The 24,296-nt window shown below is 54.6% G+C and overlaps 2 protein-coding genes across 2 annotated transcripts; both read right to left on the bottom strand.

Moving 5' to 3' along the window:
• Positions 1-502: 502 nt before the first annotated feature.
• Positions 503-8,772, bottom strand: B3GNT3 (UDP-GlcNAc:betaGal beta-1,3-N-acetylglucosaminyltransferase 3). Its single transcript, XM_080928940.1, has 3 exons — positions 8,650-8,772; positions 1,876-2,443; positions 503-1,718 (listed from the first exon to the last, which is right to left on the bottom strand). The coding sequence occupies exons 2-3, from the start codon at positions 2,431-2,433 to the stop codon at positions 1,167-1,169; spliced, it is 1,110 nt and encodes a 369-aa protein (XP_080785066.1). The 5' UTR covers positions 2,434-2,443; positions 8,650-8,772; the 3' UTR covers positions 503-1,166.
• A 2,958-nt stretch (positions 8,773-11,730) lies between these two features.
• FCHO1 (FCH and mu domain containing endocytic adaptor 1) lies at positions 11,731-23,945 on the bottom strand (the record flags this gene model as incomplete). Its single annotated transcript, XM_080928597.1, has 26 exons — positions 11,731-11,753; positions 11,857-12,021; positions 12,271-12,326; positions 12,514-12,713; positions 12,935-13,067; positions 13,267-13,422; positions 13,869-13,977; positions 14,076-14,163; positions 14,265-14,371; positions 14,933-15,175; positions 15,357-15,451; positions 15,793-15,844; positions 16,234-16,258; positions 16,345-16,518; positions 16,865-16,927; positions 17,109-17,133; positions 17,536-17,608; positions 17,719-17,763; positions 18,281-18,377; positions 18,498-18,596; positions 19,326-19,430; positions 19,572-19,724; positions 19,926-20,067; positions 20,222-20,296; positions 21,013-21,104; positions 23,919-23,945. 26 exons carry the CDS (start codon positions 23,943-23,945, stop codon positions 11,731-11,733), a joined length of 2,622 nt encoding a protein of 873 aa, XP_080784723.1.
• Between the last annotated feature and the right edge of the window lie 351 nt (positions 23,946-24,296).

Here is a 24,296-nt window from a genome sequence, read left to right as displayed (position 1 = left end):
GGTTGGAATCCGGGGATTCTTTAGAGGGTGTATAAATGCTAGGACCCAGAGGGTGTGTTGTTTTTGTTGGTTGAGGTTTGTCAAGTAGTCATCCTTGAAGAAGAAGCAACGACAAGAAGAAATTAGATGTTCTGACAGCTAACTTGTCCCACAGGATCAGCAGGAAGTAGTCTAACAATAACATCGCCTCCTTTCCAAGTTGAGACTTTATTCAGGGATTTCTGTTTTCTTCTTCTCTATTTTCTTTCTCTGCTATCTGGTGTTAAGGGATTGCAAGGTTGGAAGAAAAAGAACCATAAAGTAGCTATGGGGGGTCGGGGGATGGAACTGGAGCCACGCAGCAGATGTGAACCTGTTTTTTTTTTTTTTTTTCTTTTTTTGAGATGTGACTTTCTTTTTCTTTTCTTTTTCTTTTTTCTTTTCTTTTCTTTTTTTTTTTTTTTTTTTTTTTTTGAGTTAATATTGAAAGTCAAAGAGAGGTGGGGAAGAACAAATGGTGTTAAAATGTGAACAGTGCTGAAAACTAGAAAGGGGCTGGCGAGAGGGCTCACTGAATAGAAGCCCTTACTGCCAAGCCTGAGGGTCTGAGTTCAAGTCCCAGGAGCCACTCAGAGGAAGACAGGACCCGGCTCCCTTCCTAAATAAATAAAATTAAAAGGTGGCTCCCTTTATATCATACCTTTCCCCATCACACACTGTTTAAACCATCACCTTCGGCCTTTGCGAACTTTATTTCCTGCCATCCCCATCTGTGGGGCACAGAACCATTCCTACCCCTGTGGTTCTCTGATTGGGGGGGACACTGGTGGGAGATTAAGTCATGATCTCTGAGCGCCTCAGTTTGAATTCTACCTTGTTCCTCTGCCCGAATTCCTTGGAGACCTGAGAGAGGCCAAGACCCAGTCTGAGGCTGGAGCCTGACCCCATGGGCTCTGCCCACAGCACTTCTCGCTTAGCAGCCACTCAGAGCCCACTCACATTGGATTCACAATGCTTGCTGTGGGCAGTACAAGGAGTGCTTCCAAGCATACTTAGGAGTTTGCCCGGCAGCCTGTTGACTCCTCAGATCTACCTTGCTGCTCTTCACTTTGAACCTCTCCTTGCGGTCTTTGTATCTGAATGAGGACAGGGGCCCAGAGGTGTCGAACCCTCCCCCCCTAAACCTGTCAGTAAGCCGGGGTCCGCCTGCCGCAGGCGAGCTGGGGGCTGCTCAGCGCATCCCACATCAGCAGCATCTCGAAGGGCAGGAAGCGGTGCACGAGGAGCAGGTCTCGGTAGAAGCAGGGGTCGAAGGATGACACATGCGGGCTAGGGGGTTGCACCCCCGCCGTGCGTACTCCACTGTGCGCCCCAGGCACCAGCCCCTGCTGCTGTAAACACATGCCCAGGAACACGTCGTCGATGGGGAAGATGGGGAGGACGCGCGCGGCGCGACGTATCGCGACCATGGTAAAGCGAGACAGCAGGAAGCCGCCTCCGCCGCAGTAGGGCGGGTACCTGTCCTCGGCCGTCACCAGCTCCGGGACGAAGTACTTGCTCCAGGGCACTCGGATGGGACCCACGTTCTGGATCAGATGTCCCACGAAGAGGTGCTGGTCCGGGTCGTGTCCCTGCAGGTAGGTGACCATGTTGTCCGTGTGCGCGAACACGTCATCGTCCCCGTTGAGCACGAAGCTGGCGTTGGTACAGCGGGATCGCTGCCACTCCAAAAAAAGGACCTACAGGTGAAATGGGTGGGGGCAGGAGCGGACTTGCGAGCTGGCAACGCAGCAGAAGTCCTCCCTGTTGCAAACCCTCCCCCTCCCGATTTCTCTGAGTGGGTCTTGTACGCATACTTCAAAACCCCACTTCACGTGCTCCCCACGCCTCGCCCACCTGCTTAAGCGTCAGGTTAAAGAAGGAGTCATGGAAATCCCACTGGAGAATGTCGCCGTACTCCCGCGCCTCCAGCTCCAGCAGCCGGTCGTATTTGCGCGCCTGCTGTGGGTCGCGGTCTGAACCCACGAGGAAGAGGCGGCGCAGCGGCGCCCCGCGCACCCGTCTCTCGCGCGCCCACGTCGTGCGCAGCACCTGGCGGCGTCCGTAGTTGGCGGGCGAGGACTTGATGGCGAGCAGCAGGAACACCGGCTGCGCGCACTTGGTCGCCCGCGGCTCCCGCAGCACCGCGAAGTCGCGGCAGTGGCGGTAGAGCAGGAAGTCGCGCACGTGCGAGGGCAGCCCCGCGAAGTCCGGGTGTTCGGACACCGACAGATTGGCCCGGCACGGGGCGGGGTTCGCGCGTGGGGGACCCGGAGTCCACGCGGGGTCATCCGCAGGCTCCGTGGGCCTCTCGCGGTCGGGGCAGCTGGACGGCGACTCGCGGGTCAGGAACAGCAGCAAAGCAGCCAAGGCCAGGAGGAGGCTCACTTCGGGACGCAGCCACGGCAGCCGCATGGCGCGGGACCTAGAGCAAGGTCACAAGATCTGAAAGTTCCTGCTGTTCCGGCCTCGTCTCCCCCTCCCCCCCACCCCGCCCCGCATTGATTGTCGCTGAATTTGAACCCACTTCGACCCCAGAGTTTTCTTCAGCAAATGCTTCAAACTCAGAAAGATCCTCCTGCCTCTGCCTCCTAAGTGTTGGATCTAAAGATGTGTGAGCGCCTGTATCCTACCAGGAAATTTATTTCTCCCTCAAAACCCATTGACGCCCCAACCCTCGCCTTGACCCTTCAGGTCCCTTGGTGGGCACGATGCAGAGGCGGGGACAGAAAGAACCTGATGTCTGTGGTAACTCTCATTCTGCCAGCCCCAGCTCGAATGACCTCAACTTCAGGACGCCCAGGCTGACCTCAAACTTGGTCTGTAGCCGAGGATGGACCGGATCTGTGCAGTGCTGGGATGAGAGTTTTAGCCAGGCCTGTCAGCCCTCACTGGCACTGCCACCCCTCCCCGGGCTCCCCAGCCCTCTGTGTATGGTTTGTGGTGTCTTCTAGTCCTGAAGGAATGCTGCTGCAGCATACAGGCGCCAGATCAGACTTTTAACAGAACTTACCAAACACTATTGGCACTCAGAGGCACACCTTTACTCCTGGAAGTTGCCCCTTCCCTCTCCCCACCCCAGGTCCTGGCTGTGTGCCCAGCGTGTACTGATGTTGTCTGCAGGTACTCAGGGATCCCATGCCACTCCCAAGTCACAGCACACAAAGCATTTCCAGCCACAAGTATTTGTTGAAAGACTGCTGGTCCTTGCCCCTTTCCTCAGTCTTGGGTCTCCTGAGTGGTACCTAGGATAGTGTGGGGCATTAACAAGTATCCTTGAGACTGTAGGCATAAAGCAAACCCACTGTGCTAGTGCCTGGACAGAGGCTGGCTTCCTGGTTCTGCACCATGGGTTCTGCTGTGTGACCCTGACACAGTGGCTTAACCTCTCTGAACCTCCAGGTATAACAAGACGGACCCCATGTGAAAGTACCACAGAGATCTCCTGCCATGGAATCTTAGCACAGACAGGTACTAACTTGTAAAAAGCCTTCACTGTAGCTGTCATTTTGCTACTTTGTGGGGTTTTTTGTTTCACCTTCACCATCCTTTCAACACCTCCTCCCCACCCCCAGTACTTGATAGGAGAGAAGAAAGGATAGGAAGAAAAGCGGTGACATTATCTAAAGTTTCTTGGGGCAAATTTGATCTTCACCATCAGGATGTCTCATTTCCTCTTTGCTTGTGACTATTTAGCAAACAGTAACTAACAACACCCACCCATCCCATCTCCCACCTCTCTAGGCCTAAACATTTGTATATTGTGGAGGTTTGATTATGCTTGGCCCAGCACTACTAGGAGGTGTGGCCTTGTGGGAGGAAGTGTGTCACTATGAGGGTGGGCTTTGAGACACTCCTTCTAGCCACATGGGTCCCAGTCTTTTCCTTTCGGCTTTTGGACCCACGTCTGCCTGGACTCTGTCATGCCCCCGCCTTGATAATGCACTGAACGTCTAAAACCATAAGCCAGCCCTGATTAAATGTCCTTTATAAGAGTTGCTGTGGCCTTGGTGTCTCTTCACAGCAATGGAAACCATACACCTTCTGAAAAGTCCCCACAATTCCAGAAGTCACACAGTTGCAGAAGTCACCTGCAACTGGCAAAATCCCACCCCTGCTAGAGCACGAGGTAAATCATAGTCAGCTGCTGTGGACAGTCTGAAGCAGCCCAGAATCCCACAGCTGGGGATAAAATGAAAAACATATTCTTATAATATTTCTGTGTCTTTTAAAGAAACCAAAATTCCGAAAGTCTAACTACACTTCACAAAGGAAACACTTCATAAGCTGCACTGTCTGCCCAGGCCACGGACAGATTCTATGAACATCGTCAGACCCCTTGCTATGGGTTGGAAATACATTTATTAGTTTACTCATTCATTCATTTGATGAATACACATCAGACTGTCAGGTTTTTCAGAAGTTTGAGCAACTTCAGATGATATGTTTTGGGTGCCTGGCCCTTTAAAGGAACCTATGGCCTTCAATGTTGGCTTCCTCTTGGAATTCTGGGAACAGAAGAGCATTAAAATAAAAAATAAAAAGGCCAGCCAGGCTGAGAGGAGAGTAGGGTCATAGAAGGGCAGTTGCTGTGAGAGGAAAGGCTGAGAGGTGGAGACAGCTGAAAGGGCAGACCGGGCTGGCAGACCGGGAAGACAGTTGGTGACAGTTGTGTCCGGAGAAGCTGAGCTGAGCCAGAGAAAACATTCTGAGGAGAGGAATCCAAGGAGAACCCACAAAAAGTAGCTGGAAGAAAGAGAGAGAGAGAGAGAGAGAGAGAGAGAAGCTGCAGGCAGGGAAGAGACTCTCCTACTACCTAGGCTTGACCTAACCTTTAGGCTAGACCTCTTGCTGAGAAGCAGAGAGCAATTCCTGTCCTACACACACACACACACACACACACACACACACACACACACACACACACAACCACACACACACACACATACACAGACACACACACACACACACACACAATGTGGGGGGTATGTTGTGAGGGTTTGGTTTCTTTAAAATTCCAGTTATGTTATGAAAACAGGGTTGTCTTTAAATCCTGGGTGTGGGGTGGGGGGTGCTTCAGGCCACAATAGCTGACTATTGGCCTTGTGTGTGTCCCAGCAGGGATGTGACTCTGCCAGCTGCAGACAGTTTAATTCTGAGGACTCTGGAGAAGGTATAAATGTCAGAGGCCAGAGAGGGACAAGAGAGCTTGGAAGAAAGGTGGGAGTCTAGAGGAGGAGGGGAGGAGGGGGGGGAGGAAAAGGAGGGGGAGGAGGAGGGGAGGAGGAAGGGGAGGAGGAGGGGAGGAGGGGGAGGAGGGGGGAGGGAAAGGAGGGGGAGGAGGAGGGGGAGGAGGAGAAAGAGACTGCTCTTGGTTGCTATGGTTGCAGTTTGACAAGAAATTTGACAAGAAGTTGGAGATATCCTGACAAAATAAACTGGACTTGTACCTATTCAGCAGAAGTAGTTGAAAGAGAACAACGCCCCCTTTCCTGGAACCTTTCTCCCCGGTCTGGAGCTGGTGGGTTGGAAGGAATCAGGAATGGAAGAGTGTTTTACAAAAACCCATAAAATAGATTTTTAAAAATACAAATATAGGGGTTCAGGATAAGAAGGTAACTAACTGACTGGCCTGGCTAGGGGACCTTGAAGAATGTGTATGGGGAGATCAGAAACCTCTGGGCCTTTGGCTGGGGACACTGGGAGGGAACCTGCACAGATGGGTAGGGCAGAGCACCGTGAGTAAATGCAGCTGCCACCACCACCAGCAGCAGGGCACTGTGGGACACGGTGTCAAGAGGTCTAGCCGCAAGGTTCCAGATGTGTGGATTAAGGGCGATTCTGCTTTGCCCACACTGTGAAACCAGTTCTGCCCAGAGCTGTTTGTATCAGGAAGCAATCTGTGCTGCTTCAGCAGGTCTTTCCTTGTGTTTCAGCCATCCTGCCTACCCTGGAAATGGAAATCACACCAAGAAGACATCATATCAGCACAGTCTGCAGGAGAGGTGGGGCTGAGGACAGCAGAGGGGATCCTGTAGTGAGAGGCTGGGGCATGGCCAAGGGGGAGTGGTGGCCTAGAATCTTCTAGTGAGGAGCTGGGGGCGTGCCTCAGGGGTGGAGCTCCTGCCTAGCTGTGCCAGGCGCTGGGCTTATTGCCCCTCTCCCACTGCATTGGTAGTTCATGCCTCTAGTCCCAGAGGCAGATAGGAGGATCTCTGTGAGTGTAGAGGACAAATTCCAGGACAGCCAGGGCTACTCAGAGAAACCCTGTCCCAAAAAACAAACAAAAACCAAAACTCAAAAAGCATAGGCCACAGGTGTGTGCCCAGAGACCCAATGACTAATTCCAGAATATTCGGTCCCTAAGCCCTAGGGACTCACAGCTGCTGCACTATCTTGTTCAAGAAATAGAAGCAAAAATTAAACAGTTTGAGAACTACGCACAGAACCTTGTTCCTGGGGGTTCAGCTTGCACAGGGCCATGAACCATGTGTCAGACATGAAGAACATGACAGTTCCCAGACACCAAGTAATTGACGGGTCAATGTTGCTGAATTTGGTCAGTAATTACAAACTAACCAAATGTTAATGAGCCGCTGCATATTAATTACTCGTTGCATATTCATGAGCCCCTCACATTGAGGACACATTGGGGGCACTAGCTAATAAGAGTATCAAAGTTGAACTCGATACCCCACTAGTTGACATGAATAGGCCAGTGACCTGATTAGTGGCTCAGAGTCTGCTTCAGAGCAATGCTGTAGCTGTTAATGAGTTTCATCAGAATATTAGTGGATTTATCTAAATATTAATGAGATCAATCTTAATATTAATGACCCTCAGAATGCTCATTACTATTTGTGGTTCAAACACTGCGTCTTGATGATGTGCTGGGCTATTGCTTCATGAATATTCATGAGCCCCTGGCTTCTCCCCATCCCCCACCCCTTGCCCTGGGTGGAACCTGCCTTGTGCCCCGACCTGGTGGCAGCTTTCAGAAGGTCGAAGAGACATCAGGGTGCATACTGACAGGAACAGAAGTTCTGGATCATTCTCCCCAAGTAAGGGATGCAGATAGTACTGGGAGCTTCTAGAATGGTCCCTTCTGTGCATCCCAGCCAAGCGTGGGGTCCCCAGGTCCTCTGTCACCCAGCGCCAGGCTGTGCAGGGAGAGCTGATCACCTGACCCCATATCAGCTCAGATCAGGGTTGTACTAGCTCCTTAAAGCTGGGCAAGGTTTCTTTTTACGAGGAGCCGGGATTCTTAAGAACAAAAAGAGTTCCTATAAAGATAAAGTTATTGAGGCCTCGGCCAGGTCTTCCCAGCAACCAAGCCGCGGCACAGCCTGCCTTCACACCCCAGCTTCTCTGAGGCCTCTCAGTGTGGGGTGTCAGCCCCTCCTCCACACCCCCCCCCCAAGAACCGGGAAGGAAGAAGCCAGGATCGCAAACTGTCAGCCCACCTGGGCCCACTTCTCAGACAAGCAGCCTGAGGCTGGGAAGGTCCCTTCCAATAGGCAGAGCAGCCTCATAAGCCTGGCCTCTGGCGTCACCCCAGATCCTCACCCTCTAAGTGGGTCCCATTATCTCGCTCCTCTTCCGACGTTTACACCAGGATTACAATAACCTCTTTGATTTTCTCAATCAAAGATAAATGTCACAGGCACAAGAGTAAACACGTTGAGCCCAGCCACACCCCTGCTGGGCTGTTAGCACCTCCTGAGAGGATCCGAGGCAGGGGATCAGCTCATCCCAGGACTTGGACCAGGCGCTCAGGTCTCCCTCCACGAGGGAGGAAGGGAGCAAAGGCACACGGGGCTCCGGACCTCAGAGGGGGCAGCAGAGACGTCCCCTAGGAGCCCTTACAGGCCCTTTGCAACCTCCTCAGCCATTGAGAGAAAATGCCACGCCCAGGGGAGGGGATCCTGCTTGGGCTGGCTGCGCAAACATTGACCAGATGGGCACCAACTAGTGTCCCCTAAGCGGCCGCACCTTCCCTTCCTGACTCCAGGGGATGTGACAGGTCAGGATGAGGAAGTGAGACTGAGCACTCGGGAGGAAGGTAGAATGTTCAAAGCCAGTCGCAGTAAAAGGAGAAAAAGAAAAAAAAAAAAAAAAAAAAAAAAAAAAAAAAAAAAAAAAAAAAAAAAAAAAAAGGGAGGGGGGAATTACCCCAAATCGTCAGAACCTTGGTTAGCAACTGTCAGTTTAACTATGGTGATAGAGGACTACTCGCTGAGCTGCCATCATGCTTCGCAGTTTATCTTCACCGCAGCCTAACTCCCATACAGGGAAACTGAGGCTGGGAGAGCGAACGCTTCTCATAGGAGTTTCCCCAGTGTCAGCGTGAAGACAAAACTAAGATTCCCTGTCGTCTGAAAACACGGTGGTTTCACAGACGCAAACAGAGAAAACCGAGTCAGAGTCGAGGCCGCTGGGCTGTGAAGACGGGAACTGGGGGTAAGCGCGGGCTCCTGATCCTGGAATGTAATGGGGCTAGGTCGCGGTGTCGGCGAGACCCGGGGCTCCAAGAGCTTGGCCGGAGCTGCAAAGCATCTCCAGCGCAGTGCAGCTAGAAAGCGCCCCAGACCCCAACTTTGCCCCGTGCCCACCCGAGACCCTGGCACTCACCGCTAGCGCCGACTCCAGACAGTCCCGGAGACCACACGGTTTTACGGGGGCCACCGCCTCTCCCTGGCTTTTGGCTACTCGCCTTCCACAGCCTATTTCCCGCACCCCTCCCTTATTCCTTCCTCCAGCAAGAAGAGCTTCCGAGTGGCCAAGGAGAAAGTCCCTCCTCCCTCAGCCCCAGCAGGCTCCCTCTGGCTTCAGCCCTTCCTGTCCTGTTCTTCACTGTGGCCTGGTCCTTCCCCACTGGTCTTCCTACTCGGACTGTGACCCCTCCCCTCCCCCTAGACCCCTCCAGAGTTCGCAACACACAGTTCACGTCTCCACCTCCACTTCCCCTCTTTCTTAGCCCTGCCCATTCACTTTGACCCTACCCCTCCTTCCAGTCAACACCTCTATTCCCAGCCTGACCTCTTCCTCCTCCGGTCCTACCCCTCCCTGGCGGAGTCTAGCTCTCTCCAACCCCTCCTTCATTTAGGGCCTTACATCTCCCTCTCCCACCCCACTGTGAGGGAGCTGGGGCTCCCCAGTGCTGAGCCCCCCCCCTCCCCGCCGGAGAGGAAACACTCGGCTGGGAGGAGAGTTAGCCGAGAGACTTAGAAAAACCCCAGAACCGTAAACCTGTTGGTAGGCCCTCCAGTTCCTAAACACCAGGCTCAGGTGTCAATCCCTTGAGAGTGTCCCCACCCATCCTTTTCCTCTGAAGTTACCCCTAACTCTGAGTTCCAGGCCCTAGCAGCCTGTTGGAGGGAGAAGTCCCTAAACTGGAAAGTGAGTCCTGGCCACTGGCTTCCTGAACCAGTACATAGTGGGTATAGCTCCAGGGTTGGCTACGGTCTAATTGTCCTTCCCTGAGTGCACCCAGAGGTCACATCAGCCCTGTTTACAGGCACTGGGGTTTAGTGAGCCATAAAAAGGGAATGAAGGGGCTGAGTTGTTGAGTGACACCAGCCAATACAAATGTCCGACCTGTGTGTGACAGGCTCAGGAGAAAGTCACAGGGCAGAAAAACCCACAGTCAAGAAGCAGGTCAGGGACAGAAGATAATCTTGTGGGGGCAACAATGTTCCGGAAATGCACCAGGTACTTCAGCTCCCTAACAGAAACACCTCCCCTGGCTCCAGCTCAGAATGCAGGTGACTCAGCCTGGACCTCCCTGTCAAAAGTTCACTCAACGGTTGGGATCACTGATACTAATGAAATTATAAACAGGCAAGGACACTCTGCCCAGAGCCCTGCCCAATTGCTGGGACTTGCCCTCCTGAAATAAGCATGCGTCTGGGAGGCCGGGGGAGGGAAGCCAGGCCAGAGAAAATGGACTCTTGTGTTTTTAAAGGTGCCCTGCCTTCCTGTACCCCACAGGAGAGCAAATTAAAACTACCAGGAGGTGCCATGTTCCCAGGGCTTTATCAGGACAGGGAAGCAGATAAACCTGCACTGCAGGGTGTGGATGGTGAGCTCCAGGCTTGGGTGCTGATGGTGACCTGCCACGTGGTGCCCAGAGCCATCAGCAGCAATCAACCACCAATCTGCAAGCACAGGTGAGAAGGCTGGAGACACAAGTCTGGTGGCACCTGCTGGGACCCCACTTTCCAGAGGCTGAGGAGGGGGCTTACAAAGTAGACCTCGAGGTATGTGAGTGTGTGAGATGGTCCGGGACCCCCTCTCAGTAGAGGCAGTCAGGAAGGCCAGAGAACAAGAGGGTTTCAAGCCCTAGCCTTCCTTTTTCTTGTTTATAACACTAGGCAGGGGCTGAAGAGATGGCTCAGTGGTTAGAGCACTGACTGCTCTTCCAGAGGTACTGAGTTCAACTCCGAGCAACCACATGGTGGCTCACAACCATCTGTCATGAGATCTGGTGTCCCCTTCTGGGGTGTCTGAGGACAGTTATAGTGTATTCATATAAACAAACAAAAAACCACTAGGCATGGTTCCACCTGAGTCATGTCTCCAGACCCTCACTTGGGAATTCTGGGTAAGGGTTTTACTCTAAGCCACACTCCTAGCCCCTAATTGGGGGATTCTGGGTAGGTGCAATCCCCACCCCCACCACCTCCAGCCAGCTACACTCCCAGCTTCTAGGTTCTGTATCTGGAGTCCAGTCTTGGCCAGGGAACTTCAGAGCTACAGAGTTGAATTGGAGGTCCCTGAATGCCCTTTGAGATCCATGACCCACTTCTCTAGGAAGCTGGGGTCATTCCTGACTTGGATCACACTCAGTCTCCTGTGCACAGGTTAAGTGTGCAGCCTCCCCACAGACCCTGACCAGCCGAAGCTGCAGTCACTCAACATCCTGCTGGTTACTCTGGCTCCCAAGAACTGTTTTGTTCACATTAATTCTACTTTTATTTGTGTATCTGTTTACATCCACATGAGTGCAGTGCCCTCGGAGGCCAAAAGAGGGCGCAGGGTTCCTTGCTGCTGAGTGCTGGGTCCCGGCTTTCAGCCCCTGAGCAGGAACTTGATCCTGAATTGACTGACAGCTTCCTCGCCAATCACAGATCCCCCTCGGTGCCTGCACACTCCACTGCCTACCTCAGAACCTCTGGGTGCCGGTTTTCTGCTTGTGGGTCGCAACCCCTTTGGGGAGCTCAAATATAAGACATCCTACATACCAAATAGTTATATTATGATTGACAACAGTGGCAAAATGAGTTATGAAGTAGAAGTGAAAATTTTATGGTTGGGGTCACCACAGCATGAGAAACTGTATTAGAGGGCCACAGCATTAGGAGGGTGGAAAACTCTTGGGGTTTGCCTACTTCTCCTTCCCTGTAACCCCAGCTGTGTGTCAACAGGAATAGGGCAGCTCCCACAGCCCTGGAGATGAAATGTGTTGTATCAGCACCGCCTTGCTCCCCGACCCATCCTTCCCGATCTGAACCAGGAAGAGGATTCCTCTTTATTTTGTTAGAAAACTGTTTATTTAAAGAATACTAAAGGGCCAGGGCCGGCTTGCGAACGGAGGAGGGAGGAGTTGGCTGAGCCAGGCTGATATGGGGCTCCTGTCCATGGAGTCCAGGCTGGGGATCTGGGGGAGCCGGCAGCAGTGGGAGGGCAGACGGTCCCCGAGCACTGGGCACCTCAGCAGCTGGCGAGGTACATCCCTGCGGGGACAGAATAGCGGTGCGTGGGGGTCTCGTGTGAGCTCCACCTCCTGACTCCCCATTTCACCCTGCTCCTCCTGCCCCCCCCCCCAGCAGCAGCTACCTGTGGCGAATCTCCGCTTCACCAGGGACATTCGATAGCCGCCACCCAGCAGCTCCAGATCCAGGCCGGACAGCGTGGCACCCTCACTGGTGAATTGAGCGGCCACGGGGCTGGGGGTGCTGGGCCCCGACTGTGGCTGCCAGCTGGCGGACAGGTAGCCCGAGCCTGTGGGGCCAGGGGTCAGCCTCGACTAAATCAGCCCTCACATGCCCCGTCCCTAGACCCGGGGTCCAGGAGTCCAGGATGTGCTCCTGCCACAGGCCCCTTGCACAGGCCAGTCCTGTCCCCTGAGAACCCTCCTCTAGAATTCTTCAGTTCTCTCGAGCTAGAGTATGTCCAGTTTTAGCAAGTTTTAACAAGCTGTCCACCCGCAATTTCTCCCACGCAGCAGCCCTCATCAGAACCGTGACTCACCCCCTGCCTCACACACATCTGGAAGCTTCCACGTGAACCTCTTTTCCTCTGTGTTCCTGGTGGCAAGGGAATCTGGGTCAGACTCAACAGAGAGGACTCTGGTCAGGTACCTGTGTGGCCTCTGCAAACTTATGCCCAGCCAAGCCTCAGTTTCCCCACTCGTGCAGGGGTGTGGTATAGCACAGCTGCCCCAGGACTCTTGTTTTCTGGCTTTTATGTTATTAGCGGGGCTGGGTGGCTCACCAGGTGGCCGCAGGCTGCAGTCGCACACTGGTCACCGGCTCCCCCACGGGCAGCAGGATCTGGACGTTAGTGAGTGGCGTGGACACAGCAGTGGCGCCAGCACGGTAGCTGTACTCCACGGAGACCCGCGTGAGTGTAGGCCCGCACTGCCAGTGGGCGCTCATTTGCAGGGGCACTGACTCGGGTCCAGGGCGGGAGAACTTAGACATGAAAAGACAGAGGTGGCTGGGAGATATATCGCCACACATCCGGCTATGCCGCGCTGTCCCCAACCCCAGCCTGGTCCAAGCAATATGCAACCACCAGGATCGTACGCAATACCGTGCGTGGCCAGCAGAGGGCAGGAGAGCACACAACAGATCTATATTTGCATAATTTATGCGGCCCGCCCTTGCCCCGCCCCCGCGCAGCGCAGCCTCACCTGGTACCGCAACAGCACAAGGTTGTAATAGGAAGCGGTGGGGTTCTGCTCAGCCTGGTGCTGCAGGGCCTCCGTCAGCGCCGCCATGTTCAGCCAGAAGTCTTTGGTCTCCGGGTCACTCTGGGAGGGGTCACTTTAGAGACAGAGGAAAAGACATCCTCACCACTCTGGAGACTGGGCTGCTGTGAGTGGGAGTGGTCAGGTCCAGAGAGGGACAGCCACCTACCCCATGCCACACAGCAACTAGCAGAAGATGTTATTGGCATTTAAGCCCCTGGGCCCCTGGCCGCACTGACATCTGGGCCCCTCCTCCCACTGCCCATGCAAGGTACCTGAAGATCAGGTCAGCGTTGGGCTGGAAGTGTTCTACAGGAGCTGTGTGCACCAGCCGGAAGCTGAGGACAGGTGGTGGTGGGGTCCCACTGAATACACGCACAATGCCCGCAGGGAAGGTCATGGTCAACTCCCCGGTGACTCGAGCCAGGCAACTAGGGAAAGGAGACAGATTGGGAATAGGATTAGGGCTCCTCTTGGCAATGGTTCTAAACCGTCCTCGTTACACTTGCAGCCAAAGCTCCCATGGTGCTCTGATTGCTCCCAGCACCCCCTCCCCGACTTCTTACTCTTCCTCCCCTACCTGGCAAGATGAATTTCTCCAACCCAGCCTATGTTTAAGTATTAATGAAAGTATCTTCCCTAAATTCCTTTTCTCCTGGGCCACCAGGAATCTCAAGCCAGAATAAATTTGGCATTTTGAATATCCCTAGAATGTTAACCCCAGGGAGGGCAAGCCAGCTTCAAGGTTTCCAGTTCATCCTTGACCTATCTCCACCACAAATCCCCACGGCCTCCTTAGACTGGCCTCAGCATTGGGCAGCTCAAAAGCCTTCTGGTCATTCCTGCACTTGGCACTGTTGTCCTTGTGACTGCCTACCTGGGGCTGTGGCCACGGAAATAGGCATGGACGTACTCAGTGAAGGCTGTGGCTACGGGCAGGGTGTCCTGGGATCCCAGGACCACTGGGCTGGGGCCACGAGAGATGCCTGTGGGAAGGGTAGGGTCAGAAGCAGGGCAGGCCCCACCCACTTAGCCACCATCCCAGACACAGAAAGGGCCGGAGGCTCCAAGGAGTCCCACAAACCGTGTCCCATCTGGGTGGAGAAGCTGGGCCGATCAGAGGGTATGGTGGGGGCAGAGGATCCGAGTGGGGACGGGCTAAGTGACCGGCACTGGAGGGCAGGAGAGAATCAGGACTGTCAGCTACTCAAAGCTGCCTGCAGGGGCAACTTCTGACCTCTTCCCAACCTAGAGTCATCAGCCTATCACCCACCAGGTCACCATTGCTCCTGGTGAGTGGGCAGGACACTTTCCTGGACCGTGGTCTTCTCAGTGTGGCAGCCAGGCCCTCCCTGGTGGGGTCAGCCAGCGTCAGGGAATCTAGAGCAAGAATATGGCTGGGCTGAGACTCGCTAGGAGTTGAGAGTATAAACCCTCAAGAAAAGACAATGTCTCAAGGGTTTCTGGCCAATCATGTCCCAGATGGGCAAATGGGTAAGGGAGGGTGCCATCACTGGACCTGTACCAGGAAGGACTGATGGGCTAAAGGTGGGTAAGCCACAGATTTGGTGATTCAGTGATCTACATCTTTAGAGTAACAGAGTCCCCCACACCAGCCATGCTCGGACGGTAACTCTGATGTCCCACCCCCTTAGCTCTGCCAGGAACCAGATCCTTTACCATGCCTGCCAGCTACCTGCCTGGGTTGAATTCCTGCTTCGATGACATCTCCATTCACTGGAGGCCACAGGGTTCCCCCCACTTCCTCCAACACAGATGTTTTAGACCCATGTTTAAGCTTACCCCCAACATCATGGGGATCAACTCAACACCTCCTTCCTGCCCGAGGGCCTTTGCTTAGCCATCAGATGGTCCCCCCTAAGAAGGAAGTCTCCATCTGTGTCCAGCTTATCTAGGGACACCTGCTGGGTTCCAGCTCACCTGCACTTGTCTCGGGCCCCCAGGGACCTGGCGAGGGTGCACGGGGCATTGGGTCCCTGGCCTCGGGGTGCTGTGCCCTGCAGGTGGGTGGGCTCTGCGGGGTGCCTGGCCGGGGGACCCAGGACTCAGGCGACGGACCCGGGGCAGCATGCGACGGAGAGTCCAGGCCTGAGTCCTCCACATTCTCCGGAGATGAGGACGAGAAAGGGGACGGACTGGATGTGAAGCCCAGGCTGCTGGAGCCTAGGAAGGAGGACACAGTCAGGGGCGTGGTCACCATAGTCCACGCCCAGCTGTCACCGCCCATGTCCACAAACCCCTCACTCTGTCCCTACCCGCTAGCCGTGCCTCCACGACCCCCATTCCAACCAAATCCCCACACAATATGGCCTCCCGCGCCTCCTGCTGTGCACACCCCCTCTACCTGTGAAGTCCTCATGGTCGAAGGCGGACTCCAGCGGCGGCCCAAAGAGGCTCTTGGACAGTGGCTCCTCCGAGGCCAGCGGCTTCTCTGCGCAGCTGGGAACAACACAGGAGCAAGTCCGAGCTTGGCGCCTTCCCACAGGCTATTCCTGCTCCCAGTGCACTGTTGCACCCACAAATCCTCTGCTTTGGGGGCTCAGTGGTTACTGCCTCCCTCAGGGCCCCGCCCATGCAGCGCAGCCACACATTCCCCCATCCCCCGGGTCCCAACGTCACAGCACCAAGACCGTGCTATCGGGAATTTTGCCCCTTGTCTACAGGCATCCACGACCCAGTGTAGCACAAGTACACAGCGGGACCTTAGGCCAGGCTGAGGGAGCTGCAGGCAGGGACTTGGGGTCCATCTGCCTGCCCAGTCCTGTCACCGTGAGACCCACCTGCCAGTGCGCGGGGCCGACCGAGGTCTCTGTGGCTTCCCAGAAGTGTCCCCTAGGATAGACAAAGCCTTGAGTTCCTATCCTATTAGCGGGCATCTGTCAGCAAGAGGCCCAAGGTGACCAGCGAAGCGAGCAGAGGGACTGAGCTGGCGGTAGCTCTGTGCATCTGTGTAAAGAAGCGCCCCACCTGCCCAGACTAGTCCAAAATCCCGCCCCTTCCCCGCCCCTTCCCCGCCCCTTCTCCCGCCCCCTCCAGCACAGAAGTCCCGATTGGCTCTAAGCCTGCCCCTGCTGCCCTTCCAACTCCCATCGCTTAATGACACGCTGCTTTGTAGCGGCACGGGAGGGTCCGAGCCACTCCGCAGTCATCTCCAACCATTGAAGCTTCCCTTCAGCTTCCCTACAAGGCCCCTCCGAAGCCAGCAGCCAGCTGCTACTCACGCGATGAGTGGCGTTTCATGGTGCCCTGAGAAAACAAAGAACCAAGCAACGTGAGGCTCAGCGGCGTCCAGCTGGACCCCTGTGCCCACACCTTGGCAACCCCCACCTCACCCCTGGGCCTGGAGGGAGGATGAGGCTGCCGGCTGTGGCCCTGAGCTGGGCAGCTGCAGCCTCGGAACTGCAGGCCACGGTGCGAGTGGGGGCGGGCTTGATGTGAACATAGAACTTTCTAGGCTCCTCGTCGTCAAAATCAGAGTCACTAGAGGAGAAGCGTGGGGGCTCGGCCTCGCATGGGTCGCCATCAAGGAGCCAACCTCGAATCTGACCACACTCTTCCCACCCAGAGGTCTTGTATACCCAGGAAGCTATCTGGGGAGCTTCCTCCAGGATGCTGCTCTGGATACCCACCCCTAAAAAAGTCCATCTGTCTCTCCTGTCTGTCTATATTGAAACAGGATCCCTCTACAAGAGCCCTGGTTGGCCTGGAGCTCACAGGCTGGGAACGCATTCGGAGACCTGCCTGCTTCTGTCTCCTGTGCTGACGAAGGGGGACCCCCCCCATATTCCTACTATTGTAAAGGACACAGGACACGTGCCCGTACCCGGCCCTCCCAGCTAACAGAGTCAAAAGGATATTGTTCTGAGATATATCGGGGCGCACAGTGAAGCCTTCGTCGTCCACCTCTGGAGGCACCTAGGGACGGGGGAGTCAGGCTTCATCTTGCCCACTCAGGACCCAGAACACATTCCAGGAATGTAGGCAAATCCAAGGAAGAAAGCTGAGGCACAGCTGAGTTCTCCGTCCTTCACATGGGGACCCCCACCCCACCCCCAGACCCTCCATACACCTGCCGCCCCTCCCTAGCAGTACTCACCCCTGAATCAGACTCCAGGAAGTCACTGGGGACAAAGGAACAGGGGTGAGTGGCCAAAGCCCCAGAGGATGTTCCACCATATTGTCCCAAGCTAGCCTATAAGTGGGGCCCTGGGGCTTCTTTGACTGTAGCTGGTGTCTACAGAGAGCTGAGTCAGTGGTAGAACAGATGAGGAGCTAGACTTGACAAAAAAAGTGATCATGGCCAGCCTAGGCTACAGTGAGCCAAGCCGCTTCTGGCCTAGCCTGGGTTAAAGGATGAATTCCAGATTAGTTTTAAGAATGGCACTACTGGGCTAGCCTGGGACAGGTTTTTCTGGAATCGCCCAGGCAGAGATGATACTGGGTCAGAGTCACACAGGGGACTTCTGTGCTAGCAGGGGGAGGATTTTGGGGCTAGCCTGGGCCAGAGTGAAGCAGTTGCTCACACAGATGCACGTGGCTCCCGACGGCTCAGTCCTGGAAGGCGGAAGGCTTTGGCTCCACGGAGACGTTTCATTGCTGTTGACAGAAGTGGGTAGCTGAGCTCTGGAAGGTTCTCTCCCTCTCTATTCAGTTCCTCCTCCCACTCCCCGGGTCTAGCCTGGGCATCCAGGTCCAGACGTACTTGCCTTCCTGCAGGGCAGCTGAGCTGTATGCATCAAAGTCCAGAGGCCCTGGGGGGTGGGAGAGAGATGGAGACATCTAAGGGGTAGAACTAGGCCTGCCAGAGATAGCAGCACCCAGGCCCTGAAACAAAAGCCATAGATGGGGTGAAAAGGGATCTAGGCATGGCTGACCGGGGCTGACAACAAGGAGAGCTTGGCTTTCCTGGCCACCTGGACCAGGGGACACAGTGTGCCAGCAGAAAGAGGAAGCAGGCTCAGATGAGTCCGGATGTGCGACTAGGGTCACACAGCTAGGGATGAGAAGGGATGCAAACCCAGCCTGACTACAAAACTCTGGCTCTCAACAAAGACGTTTTGTGCTCAGCACCGTCAATGGCTTCTTTAGGCTATGGAGAAACGGCCGAACCTCCGAGCAGACCTTTCATAACCAACCCCCTGGGAATCGGGTCTAGGATGCGAACATGGGAGAGCAGCCATCAGACGCCTTCTGAGGGACCTGGAACTGCCACTATTCTATTTTTCTAAAGAAGAAACTGAAGATCAGCGCGGTCCCGCTGTTACTCACCAGGCTTCTCACGCCCGGTGCCCTTGCTCTCTGCAAATTTCCTGAGGAGCATGTCCACTGTCACATTTTCCACATTCTGCTTAAATTCCTCATGCACCTGGGTAGGGGGAGATGTGAGGGGCGGGGCATGAGGGATGAGGCCTCGGTGGGTGTGGCATAAGGGCGGGGCTTTTCGCTTGCCCAGCTTACTTCCGTGGCTGCGCAGGCCCATTCTCACCTGCCCGATCTGCACGTGGGTGTCCTCCACAGAGTGAGCATAGGAGCCCAGCAAGGCCTTCATGTGATGCAGGTGCGCCTCCTCCATGGCCTGAAAACGCTGAGGTGGGAGGGGCATGTGACCTAGGCTGACCAATTGGATCAGCCCAGCTCCTGTCTGCTCTGACTGGCTTAGAGAAGCACCAATGAGATTCTGCCTTAGGATTTTAGCTGCAAGTCAAAATCTTTGCGAGTTCGAGGACCAGCCTGGTCTACATGGTCAGACCTATCTCACGAAAAGAAAAATCACCCTGCTGGATTAGAGATATTCTATGCTTCACACACACAAACACACCAGCACATCCTCTGCCGCCGGCCTAGGAGATCCTAGAAAGCAGTACCAGTTGCAGAGACGACATCTTAACTAATGACATCATTGGAACGCCTGGATCCGGTGATGCCACAGCACTCACTAACAAAGACATTTTCACTTTAGCAAACTGATATATAATCAGTTTAAACAATGACTTCTTTTTTCTCAGACTGCGCAGGCTACCTTAAATTTACATACATACATACGTGTGTATATATATATATATATATATGTTTGAATATATATACACATTTGAATATATATACATTTGAATATATACATACATATACACATGTATGTCCTTGAACTCTTGGTCCTCTTGCCTTGAGCCCCAACTGCTGGGCTAACAGGTGTGCGCTACCATTGCCTGGCTTCCGTAGCCATAGCTTGGCTTCCCAGCCCATGACCCTAAAGCCCCTACAGCTGAGAGACAGGTTCCTCCAGCGGGACTGCAGATCTACAGGACGGGCTTCTCACCAGGGCTGAATCAAGCATCTTGACCTCAAAGTCGGCTCGCGCTGTGTTGTACTTATCTACAGATCGCCGCAGGCTGTCGGCTGCCTTCTTGCTTTTGGTTTCTGCCTGAGAATCACAGACAGGCACGCTCAGATGGCTTACCACCCTGCCAAGCCATCTTCTCAAAGTGAGGGGAGGTACCCGCACCGTGTAATGCCTACCACCTCGTAGCATGCTGTCTCTCTTTTTGTCATGAGGCCAACAAACCTTGTCCATCTCCTTCTGGCTGGTGTTCTCTCTACGCAGCCTCTCCAGGTCCATGCAGCGGCTCAGGTAATTCTCGCGAGACTTTGGCAGAAGCTGTCCCACGCCTGCCAACATCTGCACCGCATCCATAGTGCCCAGAACTTCCTCCTTGCACTGTGAGGGTGACGGGTGTGTGTGTGTTAGAAAGCAGGGAAGGGGTGTGACTTGGTGGGGGGTGGTACCCTGCCTAGAATCCCCCAGTGAGAGGCTGGGTTGTGGCTCTCCTGCATCTGAGTATTGCAGATGTGCACGCAGGCTCATGTGGGGTCCTGGGAGCACCGGTGCCCCTGCAAACCTGCTGGGGCGGCCCATTACCTTCTTGTGGGCCTTGAGCTGCTCCTCACTATAGCGCAGCACATCCTTGAGGAGATCGTGTAGCTTCCGCGTCAGCTCCAAGTGGCACAGTGCCAGTTTGTCCGAGGACACACGGAAGACCTCCCAGAGTGGGGAGAAGGTCCTGAGGACAGGCGGAGTCTAGTTCATCAGATACCCTAGGGGCCCCTCACACATAGCACAGCTGTGCGGTTGCTGATTGAGAACTTGGCAGTTCTGTCCCCTGGGTCCCAGACCAAGGTCACTTGAGTGTCCCTCCTCTCCCCAGCTGCACTTACCCCATGGGGGTCCCGTTGCTGGCTAGCTTGGACAGTTTGGCCATGGCCTTTGAATATGTCTCCTCGATGCTGGCCCTGGGTCAGAGAAGGGGCAAAGATAGCCGATTATAATACCCGAGAAAGGCCTTTTCCTGCCTCAGTGTTCCCGTTTCTACAGCTTGCTCTCAAAACAGTTTTCCAAGTTGACTGGATAGTTGTTTCCCGTGGGTAATTTGGTATTTCCTAAAGTAATATTTTTATTTCATTTAGTTGTTTATTTTATTTTGACACAGGAGCTGGTCATGTGCGTGGCCTAGAAGGGCCTTAAACTCATGGTAATTCTCCAGCTGCAGCTCTCCCCAGTGCTGGGGTTATGGAACCTTTCGGTAGAGAGGCATCAGACCCGAGACATGATTTTAACAGGGCATGCGGGTCAGCGTGATGGCTCAGTGGATAAAAGTGCTTGCAGGCAAGCCCAGTGACATGAGTTCAAGCCCCAGGATACACAAGATGGAAGCAAAGAACAAGTCCTGAGCCTTTTACATGTCTGTCATGACATGAGCACAGCCCCTCCACACAGGTAAGTTCAAAACAGAAAGTAAAATAAAGGTAAACAAAGGCATCTCAGAGGAACTGGGATAACGCGGGTTGACTAGGTCGTTCGATTCCTGGAACCCCAGTAGATCGGCCCATTGATCCTTCCTTCAGTCCCAGGGAAGGTGCTTTGAGGGAAGAGCTCTGGTGGGCGTGTCCCTTATGGGCGTGTACCACATCCTCTCTCTGAGTGGACATGGCCCTCGGCCTGGCCTCACCTTTCCCTAATGAAGTCAGCCAGCTCCTTAGTGGCCACAGGACCCTGCTTAACACAATGGTACAGGACCTCAAAGCCATGGTTTTTGTCGCCCTGTAAGGGATGAGAGAGGAGTTGTAGAAGTCAGAGAAGGGCATCTAGGTTGCCTAGCAACACAGACCAGCCTCGGAAACCAGGGCGCCAAATGGCTGCTGAAATGGGAAGAGACCTAACCCAATCAGCAGGCTGCACGTTCCCACTGGCTTGAGGAAAGCATCCCTGAGACCTCTACTTCCTGGTCTCTGTGGCCAGAGGTCGACTTAACGTGGTCCTCCGTGTCATTTTCTGAGTCCGAGTCTCTTACTGAATCTGAAACCTGTAACTAAGGCCCCAGAGATCCTTCTCCCTCCAATTCCCCAGTGCCGGGGTTATCGAGGTACACCAGCTTTTTACATGGCTGCTGGGGTCTTAATCCAATCCTGATGCTTGCAATGACAAGCGCTTTTGCTACCCATGTCAGCCCCACACCCAAACGTCCCAGCGATGGCCCACCATTCCTCACTCTAGAGCCATTGTTATCAGTGCCCCCCACTGTCCGTCAGCTGCTGACACCCCAAAAACCCCTAGGGTATTTTTGCCCTCTGCCCCCTCCCCAGCTTCCCTACACACCCTTCCATAACTCCATGGCTACCTAGAGCTCCAACCTCCCCACAGGGTCATGATCTGTTTCTCTGCCCCATTTTTTTTTCTTCCAACTTAAGTATGCTAGGCCACTTGGGTCAGTGGCTGCAACCTCTCTGAGCCTTAGTTCTGTCGTGTGAAAAATAGGGGCGATGGTAGCAGCTGCCACACAATGGCTTTGAGTGAGATGCGTCTGGCACTCTGCTAGACATGAGGGCCTTCTGGGTAATGAGGGCTCCACACACAGCTCGGACTGAGCCCACCTGCTGCTGCTAGGGATCCTCGGGTGAGGCTGCACCAGGCACTGCCGCCCAGGGCATTATCTGGAGCTAACATAGAGCCACCCATTGGCCCGTTTCCCGGACCTGGCAAGCCCTCAGCCTTGTCTGCCTCCACAGAGTGGGCAGGCAGCAAGGGTCTGAGGAGGGACTTCCAGGGCCTCGTGTCTCTGATCAGAACGGTTGGATACTGCTTACACATCTGCCATGGCTCCCTAGCCTCTCTAGGCTTTTGACCCGAACTTACCTCAAAGGAACTGGGGAACGCCTAATACCAATCAGCATTGGGTGCTCGGTGAGGAACTGGGGGCGTGGCTCAGGGGTGGAGCCCCTGCCTAGAATCCCCTACTGAGGGGCTGGGGGCGTGGCTCAGGGGTGGAGCCCCTGCCTAGAATCCCCTACTGAGGGGCTGGGGGCGTGGCTCAGGGGTAGAGCCCCTGCCTAGAATCCCCTACTGAGGGGCTGGGGGCGTGGCTCAGGGGTAGAGCCCCTGCCTAGAATCCCCTACTGAGGGGCTGGGGGCGTGGCTCAGGGGTAGAGCCCCTGCCAATTACACGTGAGGCCCTGAATTCTAACCCCAGCGGAGCAAACCAGAAAAAATGATCCCAGCCACAGACCTAAGTCCCACAAGACGCAGCTCTTGTTCATTTCCTGTCGGATCTGGGCACACTGAGGCTGCCTGGCCAGCCCCTTCCTGGGGAGAACCTGTGAGCCAGTGGGATCTTGAGTCAAAGGTCTGAGCTCCTCTCAGCTATGCTAGCTTGGGGTATGCATGGGAGAGAAGCTGGGGTGGCTTCTATTTTCTCTCCGCTCATTGACTTCTCCTTCCCCCGTTTTCACACCTCGTGGAATATAAAACACTGACAATCCACGGAGGTGCTATTGCCACCCCTCCTAAACGTGGGTGTCTCTTGGGCAGCTACTGCAGGACAGAGGTTCCATGCAGCCCAAAGGACAACACCTCCAGGGGGGTTACAGCCATTCAGAGGCCATGGAAGAATCTGAGTCTTAGGGAAAAGGGAAAAGCCTGAGCCCTGCAGGTGGCAAGGGATGGTGGGCCCTTTAAGTAAGCAGCGGCAAGTTAAGAAGAGCCCCAGCTGGGGAGGGAGTGGGGATTGTTGCTAGGGGCAACGGGTTGCTTAGCAACCAGCTACCACTTTGCAAACTGTGGGCCTACCAAGGAGGAAGGGGGCCTTTCAGCCTGGTGTCTCCCATTCCTAAGCTGCTCCTACATCCTTGGTGGCTCTCCAGTTCCCTGGCCACAACAACCCGGAGGAGACCTCGGCCCTTGACTGCCACCCAGTGTCACACCTCTCAGATGGACTCAGGATATTTCCTGAGGTTGTAATGGCATTTGCTTATCCTGAAAAGTAGCCTTCAGGGCAGCAGCAAACTGGGCTGTGGGGATCCCAGAGATGGGCCGAGCTGCAGGATCAGGTTGGCTCTCTAGGTCCCCAAGACCTCAGGGCTCAGATGCAGCTTTCTGAGAGTCTCTCATCCCAGACCTGGCCAAGGGTGCAGAGATCAGGAGGAGTCAATTCACCCCTTAAAAAACCCCCAAATTCCCAAGATGGAAATAAACACGGAATTTCCCTGGCTGGATTGGCCCCGATCTGGGGAATCTGGTCTTACCCCAGATGCAAGGCCATGCTATTCTGGCATGTTCTCTGTGGAAACATGTTTCTCTGTAGTCCAGGCTGGCTCGGAGTTGTCTGTCATTCTCCTGCCTCAGCCTCCCTCAGTCTGCGATCCAGGTGTGTGCCCCATGCACAGCTTTGTACTGCTCCACTGTGTGACTCTCAGAACACACATGCTCTGGGCCGAGCTCTCAGTGCTTTAACCTGTCCCTTGCTTTAACCTCTGCCTTCTGTCTGCCTAGTCTCCCCGGGACCATCCGTTTGTGAGCCTCCACAGAAATGATAGCACAGAGCAAAAGAAAAAGAAAACAGAAGAAACAAGAGGGTCTTACCCAAAAATGCTCCCCAAAATAGGACATCCTGGTGGCTGTGTCCTGAGTCTGTCTGAAAAGAGAGGTAGGGTAGGGGCCTAGGCCATCACCAAGGGCTTGAGCAGGGAAGCCCCGCCCACCTTCCCTGTCACAGGCCAACTGAGGAAGTCAAGGCCCAAGGCCAGGAGCAGGGACACACATGTGCCAGTCTCATGGGGTTGGGATGGGACAGGGGACAGGAGCTGGGGGGAGCAGGTGGGGTTTTTAAGCACAGATATGGGTTTGTGAGGCCAAAGTGGTATCGGGTGAACTAAACTCCAGACAATGATTCTGGGCCACTTCAGACTTAGGGAAGCCCAGTTCCTTCCCAATAGAAGCTACCTGCCAAGGTCAAATGGC

The sequence above is a fragment of the Micromys minutus genome, assembly GCF_963924665.1.
Source record: "Micromys minutus genome assembly, chromosome: 14".
Classification (NCBI taxonomy): Eukaryota; Metazoa; Chordata; class Mammalia; order Rodentia; family Muridae; genus Micromys; species Micromys minutus.
Note: the sequence above shows the minus strand (reverse complement) of the source record. Positions and strands in the feature narration are given on the sequence as shown.